The sequence below is a fragment of the Gekko japonicus genome, unplaced genomic scaffold, assembly GCF_001447785.1.
Source record: "Gekko japonicus isolate JY-2015 unplaced genomic scaffold, Gekko_japonicus_V1.1 scaffold81, whole genome shotgun sequence".
NCBI lineage: Eukaryota > Metazoa > Chordata > Lepidosauria > Squamata > Gekkonidae > Gekko > Gekko japonicus.
In genome coordinates, this window is record NW_015162476.1 from 806,296 (window position 1) to 830,776 (window position 24,481).

The following is a 24,481-nucleotide window of genomic DNA, read 5'->3' on the forward strand; positions in this document are numbered from 1 at the left end:
AAAGGGTAAACAAAAGTATTTATTCGAATAAATGAGCATCCTACAGCTTAATTCAGCCTGGGTGTTCAACGAGCAAATACAGAAAGCAGACTTATATACTCTTCTTGCTCCTCCTCACTTTACATCATCACTGACATCACCTAGACATGCTCAGTTCAGTTTTCTTTGTCTGGCCAGTCATCAATCACATATTTGGCACACAGGATGTTAGCTGGCTGAGTTTCCACTCCTACAATGCAGGTGCCACTCATTATTTTGATTTACAGTCTTGTTTACTTCTTTTTGGGCTTTTTCCCAGACTCCTGTTACCTTTGACTGAACTTTCAGACTCAGTTCATTCCCAGTATTAACCGTCAGTTCAGGTACAAAGTTTGATTTTATACAGACATTTATATAGCATATAAAAGTATCTTAAAGCATTTTTATAAACTTATTTTCACTTACAGGTATACAAAATATGAAAACATATCATTACAATGACATTCTAAGGCATTAAACTATTTACATGGATTTTTTTAGTGTTTCAAAGTACCTTGTGGCTCTTATAGATACATTGATTTACTTTTAGTTTTCATTTTGGCTTGTCAGAATATTTTATAGAATATTTTTTTGGTATTTTGTGAAGCTGCTTGTGTTAATATGAAAGCTTATAATTTGTAAAACACATAGCTCAGTTCAACCTGTAGGAGACACTGTTCTTCAATACAAATTCTGTACCTCTCAATTGACCCTATTTAATTGGTGCCAAGAGTCATGATTTAAAACCTACCTGTGCTTTTCTAATTGGCAGATTGTACATTATTTGTCTCTGTGACATCATCTGCCCAATACTCCTTAAAACTTAAAAGCACAGAATAATGAGGGATATATAATTAATTACTTTGTTTTTCCCAAACCCCTTAGAACATCTCCCCCTTAGTTCTTTCAGCTTAGTTTCCCTATTATGTCAGCTGGGTCATTTGTATACCTGCTTGTGTATAATGATCTCTCTTCCAGCAAACAGTGGTTGCCTTAAACATAAAACCTTTCTACAACAAGTTTACAGTTAATAAAGAACAGCTGCTTTTCATGCATATCTTATACATTAACTTGTCTTAAACATAATCTATATTGAAAAGTATTACAAACAAAGCATTTAGATCGAGAGATTTAGGCTCTTCCCTTTGAACAATGGGCAGTGATTGCAAGCCTTCTCAGTTAGTATTACTAGCAAACAAAGCTTTGTTATAACTGTTCAAAATGTAAAGTCTTTTCCTTCTTTAAAACAGGGCAATTCTTCCAAGCATCTAATACATTGAATATGTTAGACATGATCTGTTTCTCTCTCTCATTCAGAGCTGCTTTCCACAAAGCAAAAAACTGCTTTAAAATTTTTACCTGGCTGGCTAATTGTATCAGGTCAACTTGACCGAAATTGGAATACACCTGAAGTTCAAAGAATCCAACTCCTTATTCCTTTGAAACAACAGGATGGCAGCTCTTAATTGGAAGTTGGCAAAGAATTAAAACAAGGGCTAGAAAAACATGTCAACTGAAATGACTAAAATCATTTGGTGTTATACAATACGGTCTAGTGTTCTAAAACAGGATGTTAACTTTCCAGGGGAATCCCAAAGAATTTTATCCCAAAGGTTTCTATAAGACAGCAATAAGCAATAAAAAACATTTGAACCTGGGCATACTCTACACTATCGTCTCTCACACAATACCCTTTCTTGCTTTGTTTTTGTTCAGAGCGCAACTCTCAGCAGTGGAGTCTTGAAATAGAGTTGGATTTTGATGTAGTCAGCTCCAAGCCAGTTGACGGTCTCATGACTGTGAGCATTCCTGAGCTGCAGACACAGCAGACCCGAACCATAGAGCTTCGTCCTGGAGAAAGCAGCCTTGCGCTGCTCATAAACATAAGTAAGGTGAGGTCCCTGGTCAGCCCTGCTGAAGCAAAATGTTTCCTTCTACATGAAAGCTGATGTAGCATACCACGCTAGGCAAAGAGTACTGGGCCATGGATGGTTTTACTGCCTTGCAAGTCCATCTGTAACTGTAGGCCCTATCCAGGCAGAATTAAGCAGTTTTAAACATGTGACTGACAATGCAATCGTAATAAGAGTTACTCCAGTCTAAGCCCATTGAAATGAATGTACTTAGGCTGGAGAAATTCTCTTTAGGATTAGACTGTACATCTGTCCTCTCGACACAAAAGTGCTTAATTTGGACTTGATTGTAGCATGTGGTGTTCCTCTTTGTCACAGCCATATCCTGGAGGAGCAGAAGGAACCAGTGTTTTTCCAGTTTGTAACAGCTTCCCTGCTTGATTGCCTGGGCATGATGCTTCACGCCATAGGCTTCAAACCATATTTTGATTCCTGTCAGCGTTTTTCCTTTCTTCTGTTCTGATTTGCATACTATGCTCAGTAATGTCTTCTTAGAGAATCTTTTGAAGGTGATGTGAAAATTGCTACTTTAAATGTCATGTGTCTCCTCAATACATAATGAACATTCACTTTGCCATGTTTTCTGTGTTGCCTTGCCAATATGAAATCTTAAAAGTTTCATTTTCTTAATCCAGAAAAACTCCTAATCAGGCAGAAAAGTAAATTGGTCGGATCATTGTGACTTAAAACACTTGATAGCTGTGTTAATTCAGATTTAAATTATTGTGGGAAACTCTGAATTCAGACAGCCTGTTCTGTGGTCTGGCGTCACACTCCCAGAGAAAGGCCTGGATACAAGTACCTTATTAGGTTCAGAGGATTCAGCTAGCAATGTTTGAAAGTGTGAAAACATCCACATTTAGTTAGAAGTTTCACTTTTTTTTTTTGTTTCTGTTAGCAGACAAACTTTGTCCCATTTCTGATTTTGTTGTAATGGCACTAAGGAGGTTGTGTCTCTTCAGAATGTCTCGAGGCTAATCTTTCTGTGTAAACTTGTAACATCAACATTTTATTGTCAACATGAGCAAGCTTGTGTAAAGAGTCTGCCAGATGTCTAAGGTGTGCTCAAATCTGGTGAGAACTGAGTATAGAGGTGGGAAATGTTAGGAAAGATATGAACATTGATGGGGGACTTTCTTTCTCCTGGTCCCAGGTCTGGCTCACTTCTGCCTCAACATAGCCAGCCTTACTTCAAGGACAGTGACCTATTTTTGCTGACTTCAGAGGTCGGGTTGCCAACCTCCAGGTGGTGGCTGGAGTTCTCTGGCTATTACAACTGATTTTTTTTGTGTTCGAATTTCTGCTTCAGGTGATAGCCATATGAGCAGTGCTAGACAGACAGACAGATGATAGATAGATAGAACCGATCTCTGGTCAATAGAGATCAGTTCACCTGGAGAAAGTGACCACTTTGGAAGGTGGACCATATGGCATCATACCCCATTGAAGTCCTTCCCCTCCCCAAACCCCACCCTCCTCAGTCTCCACCCCCCAAATTTCCAGGTATTTCCTAGCCTGGAGGTGGCGAGCCTATTCAGAGGGCCCCAACTGACATTAGACCTTTCTGAATGTGCCCCTTGGAAAGATAAAGCTTGACATATACCAGACATGTCCCAAACCTTTGTGGAGCTTTGATGCACACATGGGACACAACTAGTGTAAGGAGAGGACTGTCCAAAATATGCCACACATCCACAGGGCAATTCTTCCAGTATATAAACAGTCCATTCTTTGATGCTTCAAAGGGAATGGAATAGTCTCTACATATATAGTGTGTGTGAATGAATATGGAACTCCGCATATGTAGCAGGATGCTTATGGGGCAGTTAACAAGGCAGCTGAATCTCAAGTAGCTGGTGACACCTAACTAGTCTATGCTTGCGCCTGTTCTCGTTCTCTGGCCCAGTTCATAGCAGGTGGAGAGAAATCATGCTTCTCGCATTTGATGTCATCATCTCTGTCTCCTCTGGTCCACACTTGTAACAAGGTCAGCATTTTCAGTCCAAAACGTTAAGCCTGATGGTCATTTCACAGGACTGAACTATTTGGCTTTTAATGGAAACATTTTGTGGTGGAAGGACAGAACCACTGAAGGGGTCAGGATTAAGAGCAGGTAACGTCTTACCTGCTGTGTGAGCCGGAGAGCCAGCGCTGTCCGAAGACGTTTCCATGGTCATGTGGTCGGCATGACTAAACACCAATGCGCATGGAACACATCCACTAAGTAAGAGATTTGAAGGGAATACGGCAATAGGCAGTTGGTGAAGCCACTGAACTTCAGTAAGCATTGAGATTGGAATCTCTATCTATCTATCTATCTATCTATCTATCTATCTATCTATCTATTATCTATCTATCATCTATCTATCTATTATCTATCTATCTATCATCTATCTATCATCTATCTATCATCTATCTATCTAGTACTGCTCATATGGCTATCAGCTTAAGCAGAAATTAGAACCATCTCCCTTCATGAGAGCAATATCAGAACGGACACATCTGCAGGCTCAAATGCCTAGAGGACTCTTCACAAGAGTTCCTTTCCACCATGTTTCTGCCATGGTGGGCTGCCGTCCCTGATTATTCCCTTAGTGCTACATTCTTATTTCAAAATAAGAAACATTGTTCTGTTGCTTTTATGGATGCCGAAATCTGGGCTCACGATTTCTGGTTGCGTAGCGCGTATTCAGCCATAAGGAGCACTTTGCTGTTGGAGCCAAACTCATCTCTTAGGTACTCTTCCAGACTGAGCTGGCTTGAGCTGACGGCAGCCTTTTCAAAATGTGTAAATCCCCACCCCACCCTCATAGAATTGAGTGTACGCCATGTTTTTTAGCTGAGAAGGGGGGAACCAGCATGCAGAGCTATGACATCATTAGCAGCCAATGAATGAGCTCTGTCCATGCCCGTGCTTCTAAAGCTAGCCTGTGTTTTACACAGCACGGTGGAAGGTACATGTTAAATACTGTTTTGTTCTCTGTACCTCTGATTCCTGGCCATTTGCACGCTGCCGCTCTAAAGTAGTTCCAGATAATTGGGCTTCAGTGGCGAAGCTTTGTAATTGTGCCTTGGTAACAGGCATATCAAATCACGTTGTCAGACTGTTTTCTCCATCCTTGCTGCCTGAGCGTTTCACAAATACTTAATACATTTGTTAAGTATTCAACGCCAGTCTCGTCCCATTTTGTGGTTTGTGCCTTCATGTTATCATTTGCCAGTTTACTGCTCCTGGTAAGGGACAAAATTCTACAGCAGCATTTATTTAATCATTGCTGCTGCTGCCTAAAGTAAACTGCTTTGTTATTTGCATGGAGTAGCTGAAAGATACCTGAATCGCGAAAGCAAAAGAGCTGCTTTCATATCCTGTCTTGATAAAATGGGGGGATTTTGGTACTACTGAAAAGACCTGGGTACAGTCTGGGCTGTGGGTGTAGAGGGGGCCTGCCCCATGGGGAACATCTCCTGTGCAGGACTGTTGAAACTGGTGGCAGGATCGCAAGAGCACATTGTTTTAAGCAGCACATTTGGAAAAGCAATTTAAGAACACAGTGAACTTTGCCTGGTTAAAATGCTATAGAAATGATTGTAATGATTCTAATATTATGAAAGGAAGGAGAGAAAAACCAGTGGAAACTCAACTGAGCCTCTTGCATGTAGGGAAACCAGCTCTGTAGACATGCCCTTAGATCCTTAAGCTGCAGTTCTGTGCACATTTACCTGGGAGTAATCCCCACGCATTAAATAAAAGGTGATTTATTTCTGAATGAGCATGATATGCCTCTCCAATAGAGGAGGAGGGGGAGGACTGTAGATATTGCTTTGAGCTCCTTGGAGGAAAGGCAGGATAAAACCCACAACAGATATATTAATAGGATACATGGGATCTCATAATTTAGCTTTCCTCTCTCCAGCATATCAAAGTGGGGGGGGGGGCTCCTTAGTCTTTTCAAATCAGTGGCTCTTGCTGAAGAAACCACTTCTGGCTCTTTCTAGCATGTTTCAGTCATGTTTGTATGATTTCTTAGTACCCTGAATAAATATCAGGACTAATTAATCTGTTCCAGTTGTGAATGTGATTATCATTCTGTTCTACATAAAGACATCAATGAGCAGTGTCGTCACAGCAAGAAGTTAGGTCCCTGCCCTGAGGAGCTTACCATCTAAAACCTCTGCTCTTGTTTCTCCTTTCCTCCTCACCCAAAGTGAAAAAAAACCTAGTCGTTCCGGCCAGGAAACCGATAGGATTTGAAAGCTAGAAGGACTTCCTGAGAACATAATGACATTGTCTCGCTAAAGTTGCATACCCACAGGAGTCAATGCCGTTCCCGTCCTCCTGCGGGGTGTCTCCTGCTGTTGCAGTGCGGTTGACACACTTATCAGCAACTGAGTCACTACTTCCATGCTTCTGTAGAATGTTGCTGATACCCTTAGGCAATTATGGCAGCCATCCTAAGCACTGGGGATAGGGTTGCCAACCTCCAGGTGGGGGCTGGAAAACACCTGCTTATTACAGTTGATCTTCAGACAATAGACATCAGTTCTCCTGGACAAAATGGCTGGTTTGGAGGGTGGACTCTATGGCATTGTGCCCCACTGAGGTCCTTTCCCTTCCCAAACCCCACCCTTGGCAGGCTCTATTCTCAAAATGTCCAGGTATTTTTCATCCCAGAGCTAGTGACCCTGACTGGGGAGTAAGCCCCAGTGAGCTCCATGGGACTTACTTCTGAGTAAACAGGATTGCCTTGTGCAAGTCATTTTGTTATTTTATTTTAAATACTGGGTTTATTTTAAACCTTTTAAAAATTCTGACATAATGTGCGCTAGTCTGTCTGAGCTACACACATCTGGGTTTTCCTGCAAGCACACAGAACCAGCCTTTCTTGCTCCTGGAGAAAAAGCATGTATTGGCCCCAGCATCAAGTAATATTTCGTTTGTGTGCAGCCTCAGATGCTGAGAAATCTTCTTAGCTCATATAAATACGTCTCTGGGTGGACTGGCACCAGGTGATAATTTGGAAAGGCAAACAATGGAAATGAAGAACAATTTCCCAAGGAATTTGTACAATGAATGTTTGTATACAGTATGGAGCAATGACAAGTTAGTCATGGGCCACAACATTACCTCTTTGGGTAAAAATTTTGTATAAGCTGTAACAAAACACCTATATTTAAGAAACATTTCTAAGAAATGTTATAATAATCTAGAAACCTAGAAGTTTATAACCTGAAAAAAACCAACTTCTTCTTCTTGACCTTGCCAGAGATCTGTTTTATTGAACTAGTATCACCTGTAAGTAGTGGTGATGATGATGATAAATAATGCATTTTAACTGTAAGCCGCCCTGAGTCTGCCTTGGCAGGAAGGGCGGGGTACAAATTGAATTAAATAAGTATGTAAATAAATAAATAATAATAATAAATTAATAAATAGAAAAATAGTAGTAATGGTACTATTGTAAAATACTCATGCCCTTCCTAATAACCCATAGGCCTGAGCAGGATTCTGAGAAGAACTTCTTAGGATGGCTGTCCTTGTTTAACAAATGTAAGCTTGACTTTTGTCTTTAAACGAGATTATCTTTTTTCCTTTTTCTTATATAAGAGCGTGGCATTGGAGACTTGGTGGCCAAGAGGACACGGAAACCAGACCGGATACAACATGATGACAGTATTCATTATAGAGGGAGGATACAAGATTGAGAAGATCTCAAAGGTGCGCTGACTCTCAGGATAGCGTGAGCAGACCAATCACTCCTCTTTGCATGTGATCTACAGGATTCCACAGGAAGACTGTTCTGACTTTAAACCTTAAATTTGTTAGGCTGTTTCAGTTCCGTGGACAAATCGGGTGCAAGGCGGCAGCCAGAGGCTAGGGTGGCCCATTGATTTCCTGATGCTGATAACCACCTCTAATATGACTACCCATTCCAGTGCTGATAAGTAATAGCCAGTTTGGGGCAGTGGTGAGAGTGTTGGACTAGGATCTGGGAGACCCAGGTTCAAATCTGCACTCTTCTGGAAACTGATCTGGTGACCTCGGGCCAGTCACTCTCTCTTCCCTCACGGGAGTCATCTTATGAGGATAAGTGCAGGAGAGGAGAATGATGTGGTCAGCAGCTTTGGTTCCCCACAGGAGAGACAAGATAAAATAATCCCAGAGAGGTGGCCATATTGGTAAGAACATAAGAGAAGCCACGTTGGATCAGGCCAGTGGCCTGTCCAGTCCAACACCATGTCACACAGTGGACAAAAACTCCAGGTGCCATCAGGTGGTCCACCAGCAGGGCCTGTTGTAGCAGCAAAAGTATACAGGTATCTAGGAACACCTTCAAGACTAACTGAATTTTAATTGCAACACAAGCTTTTGCAAACTAGCAAGAAACAGGTTCTGGTCTGTGAAAGCTTATGCTGGAGTTAAATTTTGTTAGCCTTGAAGGTGCCAGTGGATTCCTACTCATGTTCCCATGAAAATGTGTTCTGTCTTCATAGGAACATGTAAGGGAAGAGCTGGGCTTTCCCCCTGGCATTTGCCCCCCTAGAGTGACTATTTCATACCTTACAGGAGTGCAGATAAAATTCTATGGCCCCATATAAGGAGCATTTGCTTTGTGCCCATTAGCTCCACATGTTCCTAGTCACCACTGATGCAGAGGCTGCTCACATGATGAGACCAGTTTACAGACATTATCACCCCCACGCAGAGCCGGCTGTCACATGGAAAGTGGTTTTCCACAGAACTGCAATGTTTGTCTTGGCTCTCAGAAGTTAGAAGATGGGCAAGTTCCTCAGCCGGCAATCGGCTTTCACCTCTGCCTAGCACCTGCCCAACCAGTCAGACGGGGAGACAAATTATAGCTGCTTTGAAATTCAAAAGAGGGAAAGGTGTTTCATTAAAAGCTTGCAGCTCTGTTTTCCCAAGTTCTGCAACAGTGCAAGGTGTAGGAACCTCAGCACTTGATATCTCTAACTTAGATATGAAATTGTGTAAATTTGGGGTAACTTCTCACCAGCATTTAAGTATCATCTGACAAAATAATGTGTGCATGCATGTGTCGGTGTATATTAGATTGGAAGCTTTTCATGTAAACCCTAGCATTGTGTGTGTGGGGGGCGGGGGGGGGGAGACTTGATTGCTGTAAAGTGCTTTCCTTTGTAATTTTGCACCAAGCAGGGATACATTTGGCTCTTCACAGAGATCCAAGTTGGGCAGGAGGGCAGAATCCCATCAAAAAGATCCACGTGTGCACAGGGGCCAATTTTTGACACTTCCCCCCTCCTGCAGCAGCCAGCAGGCCCCGTGTCATGCTGTTCTTGGGAAATAGCAGTTCTTTGCACAGAACTCCTTTTGAGCACAGAGGTTTGAGACTGGATCCAACCCAGGCTGAGGAGGGATCCCTACTCTTGGGACCAGTTCAGCACAAGTGTTGGAGATATTAATAATGTGATTTCATTTATAAAGGAAGGTGGAATGGAGCAATCTGTCTTCTGGCTTACTGCTATCTTTATTTCTTTCCCCCCTGTCCTTTCCCAGCCATCAGTATAGTTGGTAGCTTAATAGCTTATAAAAATTATTGCTATACACCAAGACTAGAGGGCTGGTTAATGATTTCCTGCATGGCAAGGTTTCCTTGTTATGTGGAACAATTCTTCTCAGCTGTTAGGAACGGTGATGTTAAACATTCATTTGTATACTTCCTTCCCTGTTCTAAAGAGCTCTGAATGTACTTTTTTTTAAAAAAAATGGAATGACTGTAACATGTGTTGCAAGTGCACCCCCAAATCACTGGATATTCTGCTCTTGTTATACAGTAGCGGTCATTTGCAACTGCATTACACTGTGTGGATGAGGCAGTCTGAGGGCAAATTATTGCTGAGATGCAGTTATGAACCTATCTCTGCCTCTCCTCTTTCCTATCAAGTATGTTGATTCCTAAATAAACCTTTATCTACTCTTTAATCAGGTTGTGCACTGTTAAGTACTCTGCCAACAAGTCCAACTTATCATGGAATGTCCCAAGAGGAATAGAGTCCAAGCTCTTCCTACTTAGTTGTTTGTTGTTGCTCAGCTGACTATTCTTGCAAGCCAGGATTTTCACCTCCTCTTGCATCCATGCAGATTGGAAATGGTCTCCTTGGAAAGACCGGTTTCTCCTTTTTAACCCAGTCTTGAATTTCTGCAGCCTTGTTCTCGGAGTTTAGTTTGACTGCAACCAGGAGCAGGCTGGTTTGTTTCATTAAAGTTCTCTCTTGGTAATCATAAGTGGTCTGTGTAGGCATTTGTAGCGCTCGATACATGTGTTATCTCTAAGTTGGAGGTGTGTGCGTGGAGCACAAACGCTAGAATGTTCCACTAGTTTTCTTCTCGAGCTGAAATTAATTTGATCCATACACAAGAGTTATAATAGCATGTTTTGTGATACATTACCTGATGTGGTTATATATAGGAGGGCTCACAGTTCAGTAAGATACAACCAGAAAACTGTAAAACCGTACTGATAGGATGCTGTAGACTAATGAAGACTATTTTTATAAAAAAACACTAAGGTGTGTTTTTTTTCTTTTCAAATTTCAAATTAGTGGGTTGAAATTTGGAAATAAAAAAACACACCCCAGTGTTTTTTGTAAAAATAGTCTTCATTAGTCTACAATGTCATATTGGCATGGTTTTACAGTTTTCTATACATGGAACACAGCAAAAAGTCATGAGATGTTGTGAATGCCCTGTTTTGTTCCTGAAGAGTAAAGCTTGCTTGCTTGTATTATGCAGCTGCCGTAAACCCGTCTATATTGTAATCTTTTCACAGGTTTATTTTCGAACTGTGGAACTTGTAGAAGAGCCCATTCCTGGGTCACCTGGCTTAAGTTTTTATTTCAGAATCAATGGACTTCCCATTTTTATGAAGGGATCCAACTGGGTCCCGGCTGATTCTTTTCAAGACAGAGTGACCTCTAAAATGTGAGTTTGGGTGAATGGCCTTTAGACATGCTGCAGACGTACAGAATTTGCCTTTGCCCACTGATACTGTTTCAGACATCCTCAGAACCGATCCAGTCTTGTGGGTAGTGTTCTCTTGCAGGACTATACTGTCTGACAATTTATGTGGGTACATTATGTTCAAGAGGAGCTGCGGTGGCTCAAGTGGTTAAGACGCTGAACTGCAGGCTGTGGAAGGTCGGTAGTTGAGCAGTTCGAGACCTGAGTGTGCCGCATGACGGAGTGAGCTCCCATCTCTAGTTCCAGCTCCTGCCAACCTAGCAGTTCAAAAGCCAGCAATTGCAAGTAGATAAATAGGTACCACTTCAGTGGGAAGGTAACAGCGTTCTGTGTGCCTTGGTGTTTAATCATGCTGGCCACATGACCACGGAAATGTCTTCGGACAGCGCTGGCTCTTCAGCTTTGAAACGGAGATGAGCACCACAACCCTAGAGTCGGATTCGACTGGCTTTCGAGCAAGGGAACCTTTACCTTTACCTTTTTTATGTTCAAATGTTTTTTTAAAAAATCTTTGCATGCTTATAGGCTGCATTTCCTTGAGATCTTAAGTTTCCGTGGACGGAGAGATATTTGATAGATTCTTCATGTGCTTTGTAGAGCAGGCCGGTGAAAGGTCAACACCAAATGCCTCTTGGCAGTGCTTTTTTTGCTTTTCTTTTTTTTTGGGGGGGAGGGTCCCGTTCTAGTTCTGCAGTCCCCTTTGCAGTGCCTGAAGGCAGGTATAAGAAAGTCCCCTACCTGGAAAGGTTATGTACATGCCCATTAAGGGAGGTTGAGTCCATTGAGCAGATGTTCTTTAGTTGCCTGTATTACAAGGAGGCTCATTTGGAGATCATTACTCTGTTGCTGGATAAGATTCCTGGTTGCACAAATAAATCTAGACTTGATTGCCTTTTATCTGATAAGAATCCTAAGATCACTTATCAAGTAGCTAGATTTTGTGTACTGATACTGAGGTTACGGAAACTGAATTTTAATTAGTTTCTAAATTTTAATCTTTTAATTTTGTATATTCTGTATGTAAAATTTTTTATTGTAACCATATGCATATGGCAGGTCTAGCAACCATAATAATAAATTCTGAATTCAGTGGGGAATGAAAACAAGAAGACCGGAATGCACATTCTATAATATATACTATTCTTTCTGACCCTCTCAGTGCAATCCTGAAAACACTTTTCCTGGACTAATCCCCACTGAATAAGCCTGAGTACTAGTACTCATATATAAGATTGTACCAATTTCTACCCCCTCAAGACTTGGGAGAAGTGTCCCAAGGTGCTGGGACTTAGGACCAGCGAGTACCACCACAAAAAAAATCCCTGCTTCTTGGTGATTCCCCCCCCAGCACTTATGGCTTACCAAAATCAAGCAGTAAAGTCTTTTTTTTCCTGAACTGTACCATTGAGGCTCAGCTTTGGTGGGAGTGGTGGGTATGGTTGAACAGCATCCCACACCTAAAAGCATTCCTTCCCACAGAGCTGTAGCATGATAAGATACAGGATCCAGTCTGCCTTTCTCCTTAACATCCTATCTCTGAGAATGGGTCTTCCTGTGGAGAAGCGTTCAACATGTAATCTCCAACCTGCAAGAGGGTGCAGTCCATGGAAAAAAGCTTCAGTGCTTGATTCCTCTGTGTGTAAAAACAAGCTGTATTCTGACCTCTAAAAGGAATTCAGAATAAATTGGGATAGAGTTGGTTGGATGCTCTTTAACTTTTTTGTGGAATAAGAAGATGATGGCGACGAACCTTGCTGGTGTCAGTGTTTCTTCCTCTGTGCAAGCGTTTGAGCACCTGAGCCCGATCCTGCTATGTCTTGTGGGATTGGCTGCTTGGAAGCACCCCGACTGAGGGACTTCCCTGTTTCATGCGCAGGAAGGTGGGAGGTGTGCACAGTGGCAGTGTATGTGGAAATCCACTGATGCAGAAGCACCTTTGAACCCAGAGCACTTATGGACCTCTGGGGTTGGGATGCTAAAATTAACAAGAACACAAAAACTTTGCGAATGAGAGCAAAGATGACCCTGGGGTTCCAGACTTTCTACTATGTGACGAATAATATAAAGTATTATTTTATGGACAGTGTGTACGTGCAGGGGGATAGTTGTGCAAAATGGGGATCTTTGCAACCGTTTTGAACATACAGGAATGCATCAAGCTCTCTTGACCCTTGGTCCATCAAGGCTTGTCTACTCAGACTGGCAGCAGCTCATCAGGTCTCAGGCAGAGCTCTTTCAGATCACCTAATACCTTAAGTCTTGTAACTGGAGATGTCAGGGGATTGAACCTGGGGCCTTCTGCATGCGAAGCAAATGCTCTAACACTGAGCCACAGCCCCTCTCTGAATAACCCCTCTTGTGGAACAAGAATGGTCTGAGATTTGGACTTTTTAAAAATAATTGCGTGCTGGAGGCAAATGGTAGGGTAGTTTGAAGTGCCTGGGGAAATGGGAAGTCAGGATGTGAAGCAGAACAGCCGGAAACAAAGGGGAAGGAGTCAGGTGGGTGGACCTGAGCTTTGAGCTGGTTTGGTGTAGTGGTTAAGAGCAGCGGACTCTAATCTGGAAAACCGGGTTTGATTCCCCACTTCTCCACATGCAGCCAGCTGGGTGACCTTGGGTCAGTCACAGTTCTCTCAGAGCTCTCTCAGCCCCACCTGCCTCACAGGGTGTCTGTTGTGGGGAGAGGAAGGGAAGGAGATTGTAAGCCGCTCTGAGTCTCTGAGTGAAGGGTGGGATATAAATCTTAACTTCTTCATCCTCTTCTTCCTCCCCCTCCTCCTTTGGAACTGGGTGGAAAAGGCAGCCAAATAATGGACCCTTCGGTATTAAAGTATGTCCCTCTCAACAAAACACCACTGATGGCCAACTCCACTCAGTTCTGTGTCTCACACAGCAGTCCTGTTCCAGCTCTGTTGGCAGCTAAGGTGGTGCTGTGGTTAGAGTGCCAGGCCAAGACCAAGAAGAGCTGGGTTCAAAGCTTCAGCACGGCATAAGGCTCACTGGGTTGGCCCTAGGCTAGTCTTTCCCTCTTCCAGGCTAACCTTGTGCGCATAAAATAGAGTAGTGCTGGGTGGTGGGGGTGGTGGGGGAGGATATTCCCATCACCCTGAGTTCCTTAGAAGAAGAGTGGGATAAAAATACAACAGACAAATTGAAGCACAAGAAAGCGATGGATGTGCCGCTGCTTAGTTGCGTTCTCTCAGGTGAAGTTGCGAGGGTAAAATGGAGGCGGGGAGAATGTCGCGAGGCACTCTGGGTAGAGGAGTGGGGTAACAGAGGACGTAAATCAAAAAAAGTCTCTCCGGGAGTGTGATGATGCCCTTTCACTCCAGTCACACAGCCTTCCTTCCTGAATCTTGACTGTGCTCATTCAACAGGTTAAAGTTGCTCCTCCAGTCTGCAGCTGATGCCAACATGAACATGCTTCGAGTCTGGGGAGGAGGCGTGTATGAGCAGGACGCGTTCTACAGTATCTGTGACGAGCTGGGAATCACGGTAACTGGAACCAGCAGCAAATAAGAGCCGTCAGATTTAATGAGAAACAGCAAATATGTTTTTTAAACCTCCCCCCCCCAATAAGCTTGGCAGGCGGTGTTTAAAAAGTCCATTTTGTTAAGCCCCAGGTAGCCAACGTGGGCCACAGGTGCGAGGGCAGCCGCTCAAGTGTCTGGTGGATCAAAAGAGTTTGGTGAGATGCCCTGACCTGGATAGTCCAGGCAAGCCCAGCCTCATCAGATCTCGGAAGTTAAGCAGGGCTGACCCTGGCAAGTACCTGGACGGGAGACCGCCAAAGACTAGCCCAAGGTCACCCAGCTAGTTTCATGGCAGTGTGGGGATTCTACTTTTGGTCTCCCAGGTCCCATGCAAATACCCTAACAACAAAAATACTTCGTTTTCAACCACATCTTTCTTTTTTGTGAATGGGATTGGGCGTCTTGATTTTGTGTGACAATCTTTGTACCTCCCCGCCGCAGGCAATGCAGAAGATATCTTTTGCATGACATGGATATGCAAAGAAATATGTGGCCCGTATGCTTGTGTCCCCCGGTCCCTTTCCATGATGGCTTTACCTGAATCTGCTCTTAGAATTTTAGGATCTTAGAGCAAACATGATTACTTTTATGATTTTTTAAAAAATCATCTCCTTTGTCTGGGAGCGTACATAGCTTCTCCTTCCCATTTTGATTCTCATAACAACTCTATGAAGTAAGCTAGGCTGAGTGACTGGCCTGAGATCACCCGCTGAGCTTCCTGGCAGAGTGGGGTATTGCATAAAGCCCAGTACTCTATCCCCTATGCCAGGGGTGTCAAACATGAGGCCCGGGGTCCAGAATCAGCCTGTCCAGGGCGCTTATGTGGCCTGCAAGCAACTAGTGCAAGGGAGGGAACAGGAGACTGTTCGGGGGGGGGGATGGGCAGGGCCACTCTATTTTTGTGGCTTCAGCGTGGTGGAACAACCTCATCTGCAGCAGTCAAGCAGCGTGGGAGTGTCTGCCCAGTGCTGCACCGCTGGCTCTCCAGTCCACCCATATGGGTTTTCCTTTGGACCCCCCCTCCCTGCCCACAGGGCCTTGCACACCAACTCGGAGCTTACCAGATGCTATCCTTTCTACAGTTTATATCTCCAGTACCTGGCATTATGTTCTATGGCGCACACGCCCGTCCCGACAAAAGTGCCATATATGTCAGATCTGGCCCTCGTAACAAATAGCTCGACACCACTGCCCTCTGCCATACTGGTGCTCTCTGCTAGCTTGGGGTAGCGGTTAAGTAGCTGTCCTGTGTCATCTCCAGGGAGAAGGCTTTTTTTTTTAAATAAGATTTTTATTCTTTTACATAATAATACAAAGCAGAGAAATAAATAACACAAACACCTAAGACCAAAGACGGCGGGGGGGGGGGGCAGGCATAAAAGGGGAAAATTAGTAAAGAACGTTCTCCCCTTCCAGTCCTGACCATTGACATCTGTAACCAGGGACAGCAGCATACCATACATAAAAATTGAGTCATTTAAACAAAGAGCTCAACACCTTAGTGAAGATATCTATTGAATCCTAATGGGCACCACCTGTGGTAAATCAGGTTCTGTTCTGGCGAAATTCAACCAATATCAAGAGGCTGCACATCCCAACTGCGCTCATAGACTGAGAAGGCTTTTGACTGCTAGAGAACCAGGTGGACGGTGACGCCTCCCCTGCTGTTCTAAATAATTCTTAGAAGTCGGATAATCCTTTAAAAAGAATCAGTTTTGGCTCAGGACCAAGCATGACGGATTCCAGCCCCGGAGGTACCTACTGAAGAAGGTTGCTTGCCAGCATTAATGTGGCTGGGAGGGAGACACCTGCTGCGGGAGCATCGAATGCACCTTCCTGCCTAGCCTTGGGTGGGAGGGGGTTTGGACTGCAAGTGGCAGGGAGCTCTGGAGCTGGGGTTAAGTGTGTGGGGCGGGTAAAGCTCGGGGTCTTTTCTCACCCCTACTTTGGAGGCTGCCCAAATCCAAAGAATTCTTCATATTCTTCCCCTCCAGAAACAGCACAAAACCAGAATGTAGCTGCAGCTCAGGGAGGTCCGTGTAAGACAGGGAGGGTGAGGGGACTGGCAAGCCTGGGGTGGTTTTAGGAAGTCTGAGAGCAGCCAAAATTCAGAAGGAATGTCTCCCACCTTCGTACCCCCGTGCTAAGGAGAGCTGCATTGTATGAATCGTTGCCTGCCGTGTAGCGGCTAAAGGTCCCGGCCTCCCTGCCTTTTAAAAGAGTGGTCAGTGTCCTAAGTATTCCATGTGTGTCCAATCCTGTTTCCATGTTTTTGGCAATGCAATCTGATTTAACATCCTTCTCAGCACATTGGTCAATGGACTTAGGAGGTTGTAAGTCCACTTAGGTTAGAACTGTGGGAATCTTTTTGATCCCAGACCTGAGAAGGTAGATCTTTCTCCCTGACCCACCAACAGCTCTCATACAAGCCTTGTCCTTCCAGCTGCAGTGCAGGGAAGCCCTGTATCTGCCAGTTTGGTGTAGAGAGCCAGTTTGGTGTAGTGGTTAAGTGTGCGGACGCTAATCTGGGAGAACCGGGTTTGATTTCCCCACTCCTCCACTTGCAGCTGCTGGATGACCTTGGGCAAGTCGTAGTTCTGTCAGAGCTGTTCTCTCAAGAACCCACCTACCTCACAGGGTGTCTGTTGTGGGGAGGGAAAGGGAGTTTGTAAGCTGCTCTGAGACTCTGAGTGAAGGGCCGGATATCCAAACCAATCCAGTCTCCTCCTCCTCCTCTTCTTCTTCTTCCTCTTCCTCCTCCTCCTCCTCCTCTCATCTACCTGTCTCTTCCTTAGAGGTTAAAAACTCCACATCTTTCAAACCTGCTAGGCAGGCCAGATTTTGTAGCCCTTTGAAACCAGCCTGGGCTGAGAGACTGTCTCTTTGGAATTGCAATCCTGATTACAGTGGGGTTTGCTGTCATTAAATCAGGCCTAACTTTAATATGTTATGGGGGGCTTTAGAACATATTGATTTATTTTTGGTGGTGGCGGGGAAATAATATTTTTTTATTCAATTTTTTTTGGAATTTTAGTAAGTATTACATATTGTCTTTTTACTCGTACATTTCGTGTTGGTTTTTAGCCCTCCCCCCTCTGCTATTCCAGTGCATTAGTCCTTTCATCCCAGCCACGGGCACAAGGTCCGAATCTTGCACTGAATGTCTTTTCTTCCTTCTGTTGGTAGCCATTCCAAGTAGGTCTTCCATTTCGTCCTAATTCCTGTGGTCTTGTCTTCCCATGTGGTCTTCCGATTCAATTTCTCAATTATGTCCGACTGTATGAAATCAAACAGATAATTATGCCAGGTTTCTACTGTCCACTTACTCTTGTCCTTCCAGCCTAAAGCTATCACTGCTTTGCTTGCTAGTATCATGACTGTGGCGGGGAAATAAATTAAACGAAAAGCTTTTATTTTACTCACCAGAAAATGTGTCCCTGTGTCCATAAATTGGCTGTTTACTTTTGTCCTTTTCCTCTCTTTACTTCCTAGATTTGGCAGGATTTTATGTTTGCTTGTGCCCTTTACCCGACTGACCAGAGCTACTTAGACTCAGTGAGAACCGAAATTATTCATCAGGTAAGGGATTCAGTCCAGCAGGATCACAAACCTGAATGTACACATACTTCATCTCGACTTGTGTGTCATGCACTTGTGTGCTTGGGTAAGCATTCCTGGATGAAACATGAAAAACCAAAGAAATGCCAGCTGTCAATTTACAGTGGTTTGGGGGCAGGTCTGCACATTCAGCCTGGTGTAATGATTAAGAGTGGCAGACTCTAATCTGGAGAATTGGGTTTGATTCCCCACTCCTCCTCCGCATGAAGCAGGCTGGGTAACCTTGGGCCTCTCAGAGCTCTCTCAGAGCTCCCTCAGCCCCACCTACCTCTCAAGATGCCTGTTGTGGGGAAGGGAAGGGAAGGAGATTGTAAGCCGCTTTGAGACTCCTTGAGTTAGAGAAAAGTGGGGTATAAAAACATACTCTTCTTCTTTATCCATGGGAAGGCTCCATTTTCTTGGTTTGCCAGATGACTGCTCCTTCCGAAGATGTTCTGGGAAGTGTCTGGAAACTCCTCTTCTGATGGATCCCTGTGACAAGCAGTGCTACAGTAGATGGTGGTGGGTGATGAGGGACAACCCTGTGGGAGCAGGTTTGCCACGGGGATAAAGTAAAATACTTGGAACTCCTTCCCATAATGCCTTTGGGGTACTTCCTTCTCCCAATACCATCCATCCCACCAGTTAAGAGCCTCTTCACAAGCCCCGAGCTCTCTGAGTCCCATATCTGCAGAAGTGAAATGGGTGGTGACTAGGGACATGGGGGTCGATCCAGTCAGCTTTTCTGATGGCCAAAACTTACATGAACAAAAGCCATGTGGGTCAGGACTCAGGAGTTGTAGTAAAAAGAGGACCTGGGCTGGGCAAGAGTGAGTGAAATTGCTGACTGGAACAGACCCAGGGATTTTTCAGTGGTAGAAACTTGCTTGAGCAGTACTGTTTGTCTTAGTTCTCATCCCCGTTTAAAGCAAAGGATATGTTTGTGAATCTTTTTTTAATTTTAGGAAAACAGTGGGGGTACAGAAAAGAAAAGGGAAAGAAGAAAAAAGTATTATACAACATCAATATGTTTGTCAAAGACAGTCATGTAGTACAAAATGTACAGGACACAGAATATTTTACCCTTTCATCTCCTTCATTATACTTTTAAAGGTATTATCTATAAAATACAATAGTTTGTATTTCTGTTGGGATACAATTGTATTCATCATTTTAGTTTTTCAAACTTCATAACTAATCTATTTTGACTACAACACTGGTTTCATCATTACTATGTATTCAATATAACATATTTTCACCACTTCTATATATTAATTAGATATATTTGTTTAATTTAATTAATTTAGATATATTTATTTAATTTAATTAATATATATTTAATAGATAAGTAGCATATCACAGTGTAAAAGAAAGTCTATTATATATATCATATCGAGAACCCATGTATTTGAGAGATTACATTTGGAACAGATTTTAATTCTACCTCTATTTGTACATTTGTACATTTGTACATTTGTATATGATATTTTCTCACTTTAAGTTTGTCTCCTGCTAGCATAATACACATAATACACACTCTATCTCTCCTCATATTTTATAATAGATCTGTTTCTCAAATAGTTTGTTAATTTTGCCATTACTGCATATTCAGCAAGTTTATTTTCCCATTCTTCTAAATGTGGACATATGTCTAGTTTCCATTTTGCTGTATAAATAGTTCTAGCTGCTGCCACCATGCATTTGACTATTGCATCTAAAACGTTTGGTAATTTGTTAGGCAGAACACCTAATAGCATGCTCTTGGCTTCCATTGGGAATTTAAACTTTAATATCTTCTGAATTTTTGGTGTATTGCTTTCCAATAGCTTTTTGCATTTTTACAAGTCCGCCACATATGAAAGAAGGTTCCATCTATGCCTTGACATTTCCAGCATTTTCCTCTGTCGTTTTTAAATGCTTTCTCAATGTCCTTTGCAGTTATATACAATCTGAAAGACATTTTGTACCAATTTTCTCTTAGTGTCTGGCTGACCTTAAATTTGAAATCTTTTCCCCGTAGTTATTCCCATTGTTGCATAGATATCTGTTCTTTAAGGTTTTGCAGCCACTTAATCATACATTTTTTTTCATGTGTTCACCTTCTGTTTCTAGCTGGAGTAAAATCTTATATATCCATTGTAGTAAATGCTCTTTTTGTTTTATAATCAGCTGCTCAAATTCAGTCACATCTCTTAAAACTCCACCTTCAATCCTCATGATCTCCTTTAGCCTTGAAACTAACTGATAATATAGAAGCCATTGAATGTTTACACCTTCATCTTTAATATCTTGCCAAGACTTGATTTTCCCGAGTGTTTATCTTCATGCCATATGTTAAAAATCATTTTTTATTTTTCATGTTCTTATCATAACGAGCTTCTATTGGGGACATAAGTTAAGAGTTTGAGGGGCTCAATAAATTCTTGTGTGTAAACCATATTCTCAAAAGTCCATCTCTAATTAAATTACTTCTTTCTTGTGTTATGATCTTTTTAGTCGATTTCTTAACTCATAAATAATTGTGTAGGCCTTCATCAAGATCTGCTGATTCTAATTTTACTATTCTTTGTCTTGGGTTTTTAATCCAGTCCACTATCCAGACCAGAGGAGCTGCTTGGTAATATAATTTTGTATTTGGGACTGCTTATCCTCCTCTAGTTTTCTCATCTTGTAATATTTTCAAGCTTATTCTTGGGTTTTTTTTGCAATTCCGTATAAATTCATTTATCTGTCTTTGCTATTCTTTCAGTATTCTTTCTTCTATGTATATGGCTAACATTTGCAACAGAAAGTTTAGTTTTGGCAGCACATTCATTTTGATTGCAGAGATTCTTCCCAGCCAGGAAACTTTTAGTTTTTTCCACCTTAATAAATCTGCTTGTATCAATTTCCATGTTTATTTTTATTTTACTTATTTTATTTTGTTAGTCTTATATCCCGCCCTCCCCACAATGTAGGCTCAGGACGGACACCAACATATATGTCTACAATAATGCAGATTTACAATTAAAACAGTTCATAATTTACAGTTATTTTTTTAAAGATTACAGTTTTGCCCAGTCACATTTATTCCCAAATATTTGATAGGGTTGGTGGCTGTTGAGCACTTTGTGCTCTTTATAATCTCTTCTTGTTGTTGTGTTAAAAATGTCATTATCATTTTTGGGGGTTTTTTCACTGTTAATTTTATAGCCTGATAAAGATCCAAATTCTTCAATATGTTCAATTACATATTGCAATGATTTCTGGGGATTCAAGACTGTTAGAACCACGCTATCTGCATAACTTTTCATTTTGAATTTTTCATCATCCACTTTTATTCCCTTAATCCTGTTGTTTTGTCTAATCTTTATAGTTAAAATCTCTATTGCTATAAAGGGGATGAAGAGCATCCCTGATGTGTTCCTTTTTCAATTGAAATGGCTTGTGTTAGTTTCCCATTAATTAAAACCTTTGCTTGGTGGTTTGAGTATATTCCATGCATCCAGCTCTAGAATGCAGGATCACAGCCCATATTTTGTAGAACATTCTATTAAAAAGGCCATATTAATTTGTCAAACTCTTTCTCTGCATCTAGAAATAGAAATGCTGCTTTCTTTCTCTTCTTATTCACAAATTCGATTGCATCTATTATAAATCGTATATTATCTTTCATGTACCTCTTTAGTACAAAACCTGTTTGATCAGAGAGCATTATATTCGGAATGCATTTTCTTAATCTTTCTGCCATTATTGTGGCAAAAATCTTGTTTGTGAATGTTCATTTGGCACATCCTCTCCTCTTTGTCCCCGTCCTGCTTTCTCCCACTGTCAAAATAGACATAGTAAAGTTCCTAGGGACTTTTCTTTCATGTTTGTTAATCTGTGAAGTGCCACGTGTGTTGGTAACAGTACATATACCACTCTGTCTAAAAACTAGGGCAGCAAAACATTAGCTGATCATTTTGTATTAGTTGATCACAGCTATCTAAGTAAGATCACTGCTACAGTTAGAAGTAAGGGCATAAAACCCGGCTGGCTTGATGCTTTCACTATTGTTCATAGAATGTGGCCAGTTCCTTTGCCAGTTGCTTCTTTCCTTTCCAGTTCTCTCCATCTTTCCTTCCTATTTCTAGAGTGCACTAAGTTAATGATGAATACAACCCAGTGGAACCATTATTATTACTGGAGGGTCGTTGGGTTCCTGGTGTTTGAAAAGCATGATGGAGCACAGAAGATGGCCTCTATTTTGCTTCTGCTGCCTCATTGACCCTGGAAGCCACACTGGGGTAAATCCTATCCAGCAAAGACAGACCTGGCACAGGAACAAGGTATAGGAGTATGCCAGGGAGGAGCCTGGGATTTGTAGGCCACATCCCATGAACTGCTTCCGAAGCATCCCAGCTTGTAGTCCTCATGCTTGAGGCTTGTTTTCTGAAATAATTCCTGTAAACGAAGTTGGAGTTTTGTGCTTGTTTCTGGGAAATGTAACGTGAAATTCTTGAATTCTTTTCAAGTGTGGCTTATCAGGGGCAAGTTTGAGCTTCCACTTGTCTCAAAGACTTGAGTGAGCCGGAGCTTTCCTTTCAGCAGCTGCAGTGAGAGCTCCCCCTTCTGGTTTTTTCACCCTCCAAGTATGAAGATTGAAAACACAGTATCATTAGTCTTAGAGCCAGGGCTCTAGTCGGGGGGGAGCTCTCAGGTACGGAGCTCCGGAAGAGAACCTCTAGGGGGCGGGGCGGTCACGTGGTGAAGCCCCGCCCCCTTCTTTACCCCGCCCTCTGCTTCGATCCTCATTCCGTTTGGGAATGAGGATGAAGCAGGAGGGTAAGTAGCCGGGCCTTCTGACACACTTCCGGTGATGTCAGGGGGTGTGGCCTTCTGTCACTTCCGGTGATGTCAGGGGGCGTGGCATATGCAAATAAGTTATGCTAATGAGTTATGCTAATGAGCTCCGGCAGCTCTTTTTCTACAACAAGACCCCTGCTTAGAGCCATTCATATGTTATGGGGTGGTGGGGTTTTTTTTACACCTAAGGATTTTTACCTATTCATCTAAAAATATAAAAAGATCAGTCATGTGAGCCTTACAGGTATGCTTCTGAACAACTCGCTGAAGGCCCTTGGGGGGGGGGCGGTCTGTATGTGGGAGGCTGCAGATGCATAATGTGTGAAATGGTCTCTGTTCTCTCTGGGATCTGTGTAGAGAAGCAAGATGAAGTTTTGTGGCAGCAGACAGCCTGCCCAGGAGAAAGAGAAATCTACCCCAGCAACAGTTCTGCTTGTTTGGGGAGAAGGAAAACACTGCTTATCAGTCCCTTGTGCAATAGTTTTAGTAGGCTGTTACTTTGTTGAATGTTTCCACTCCCCCGGTGAGAATTTCAAGAGGGTAAATGCCAATGCCATTTATTTGCTTTAGTTAGTAGTGTCGGCAGCACTCGAAAGATGTGCCAGTACAGGAATGATTAGTCCTGCATATTGAACAAAGGAAGTGGAAAGTATCTTCATAGGGGCAGGTTTCTTATTTTTGGAGAGTGGAAACAGCTTGAAAAATCTTTTGAAGTTCTGTTTTTCACACACGTAGTTAAAAATCATGTTCCAAGTAGTGGGTATTACCCACTAACATTCTTTCTTCACCTGTATTATTATTTTTGAACAGGCAAACATTTGGAAACTCTGCTCTTTTTCTTTTTTACTCCCAGGTAAAGAGGCTAAAATCTCACCCATCTATCATTTTATGGAGCGGGAATAATGAAAACGAAGCTGCAATTGCAGGCAACTGGTTTTCCATTCCTCAGGCAAAAATGAGCATTTATTCCAAAGATTATGTGACCCTTTATGTAAAGAACATCCGGGAAGTGGTTCTTGCTGTAAGTATTGCTTTTTGGAAGACCGAGAGCAGGGCTGGTTCTCCAGCCATGTCACCCAAGCCACTGCTTGGGGCGGCACAACAAAAAGGGCACTGGAGGGGCTGGGCTTGCTACCTGCCACCTGTGCTACAGGAAGCAATGGGCATTGCTTCTTGGACCTGGGCAGCAGCAGCAGCACTGAAGGGCTACAAAATGGTGTGGGGGGATTTCCAAGAGCGGTAGGATTACTGCCCACGGAGCATGGCCTCTCTTCTCTTCTCTAGCCGCAGCCCAAAGTTCCCCTTCCCCAAATGCTGCTCCTGGGGGACAGGGATCTTGAACAAGCCCTGACCGACTAGAGGTGGTGTTGGCAGTAGACGTTGGTGGTGGAAAGTGCTGTTAAGCAGCAGCCGACTTATGGCAACCCAATAGGGTATCAAGGCAAGAGATGGTTTGCCATTGCCTTCCTCTGCATAGCAACACTGGGCTTCCTTGGTGGCATCCCATCCAGGTACTAACAAGGCTCAACCCAGCGTAGCTTCCAAGATCTGATGAGGCTGGGCTGGCCTGGACCCATCCCCGTTCTGCTAAAT

General features: G+C 42.8%; 1 protein-coding gene across 1 annotated transcript in view; it reads left to right on the top strand.

Moving 5' to 3' along the window:
- Nucleotides 1-24,481, top strand: part of MANBA (mannosidase, beta A, lysosomal) — a 79,034-nt gene that overhangs the window by 37,534 nt on the left and 17,019 nt on the right. The window contains exons 6-11 of the mRNA XM_015405772.1: nt 1,735-1,910; nt 7,537-7,647; nt 10,739-10,890; nt 14,309-14,426; nt 17,957-18,043; nt 23,742-23,909. Of these exons, the coding sequence (XP_015261258.1) occupies nt 1,735-1,910; nt 7,537-7,647; nt 10,739-10,890; nt 14,309-14,426; nt 17,957-18,043; nt 23,742-23,909 (812 nt within the window). The remainder of the gene's footprint in view (nt 1-1,734; nt 1,911-7,536; nt 7,648-10,738; nt 10,891-14,308; nt 14,427-17,956; nt 18,044-23,741; nt 23,910-24,481) is intronic.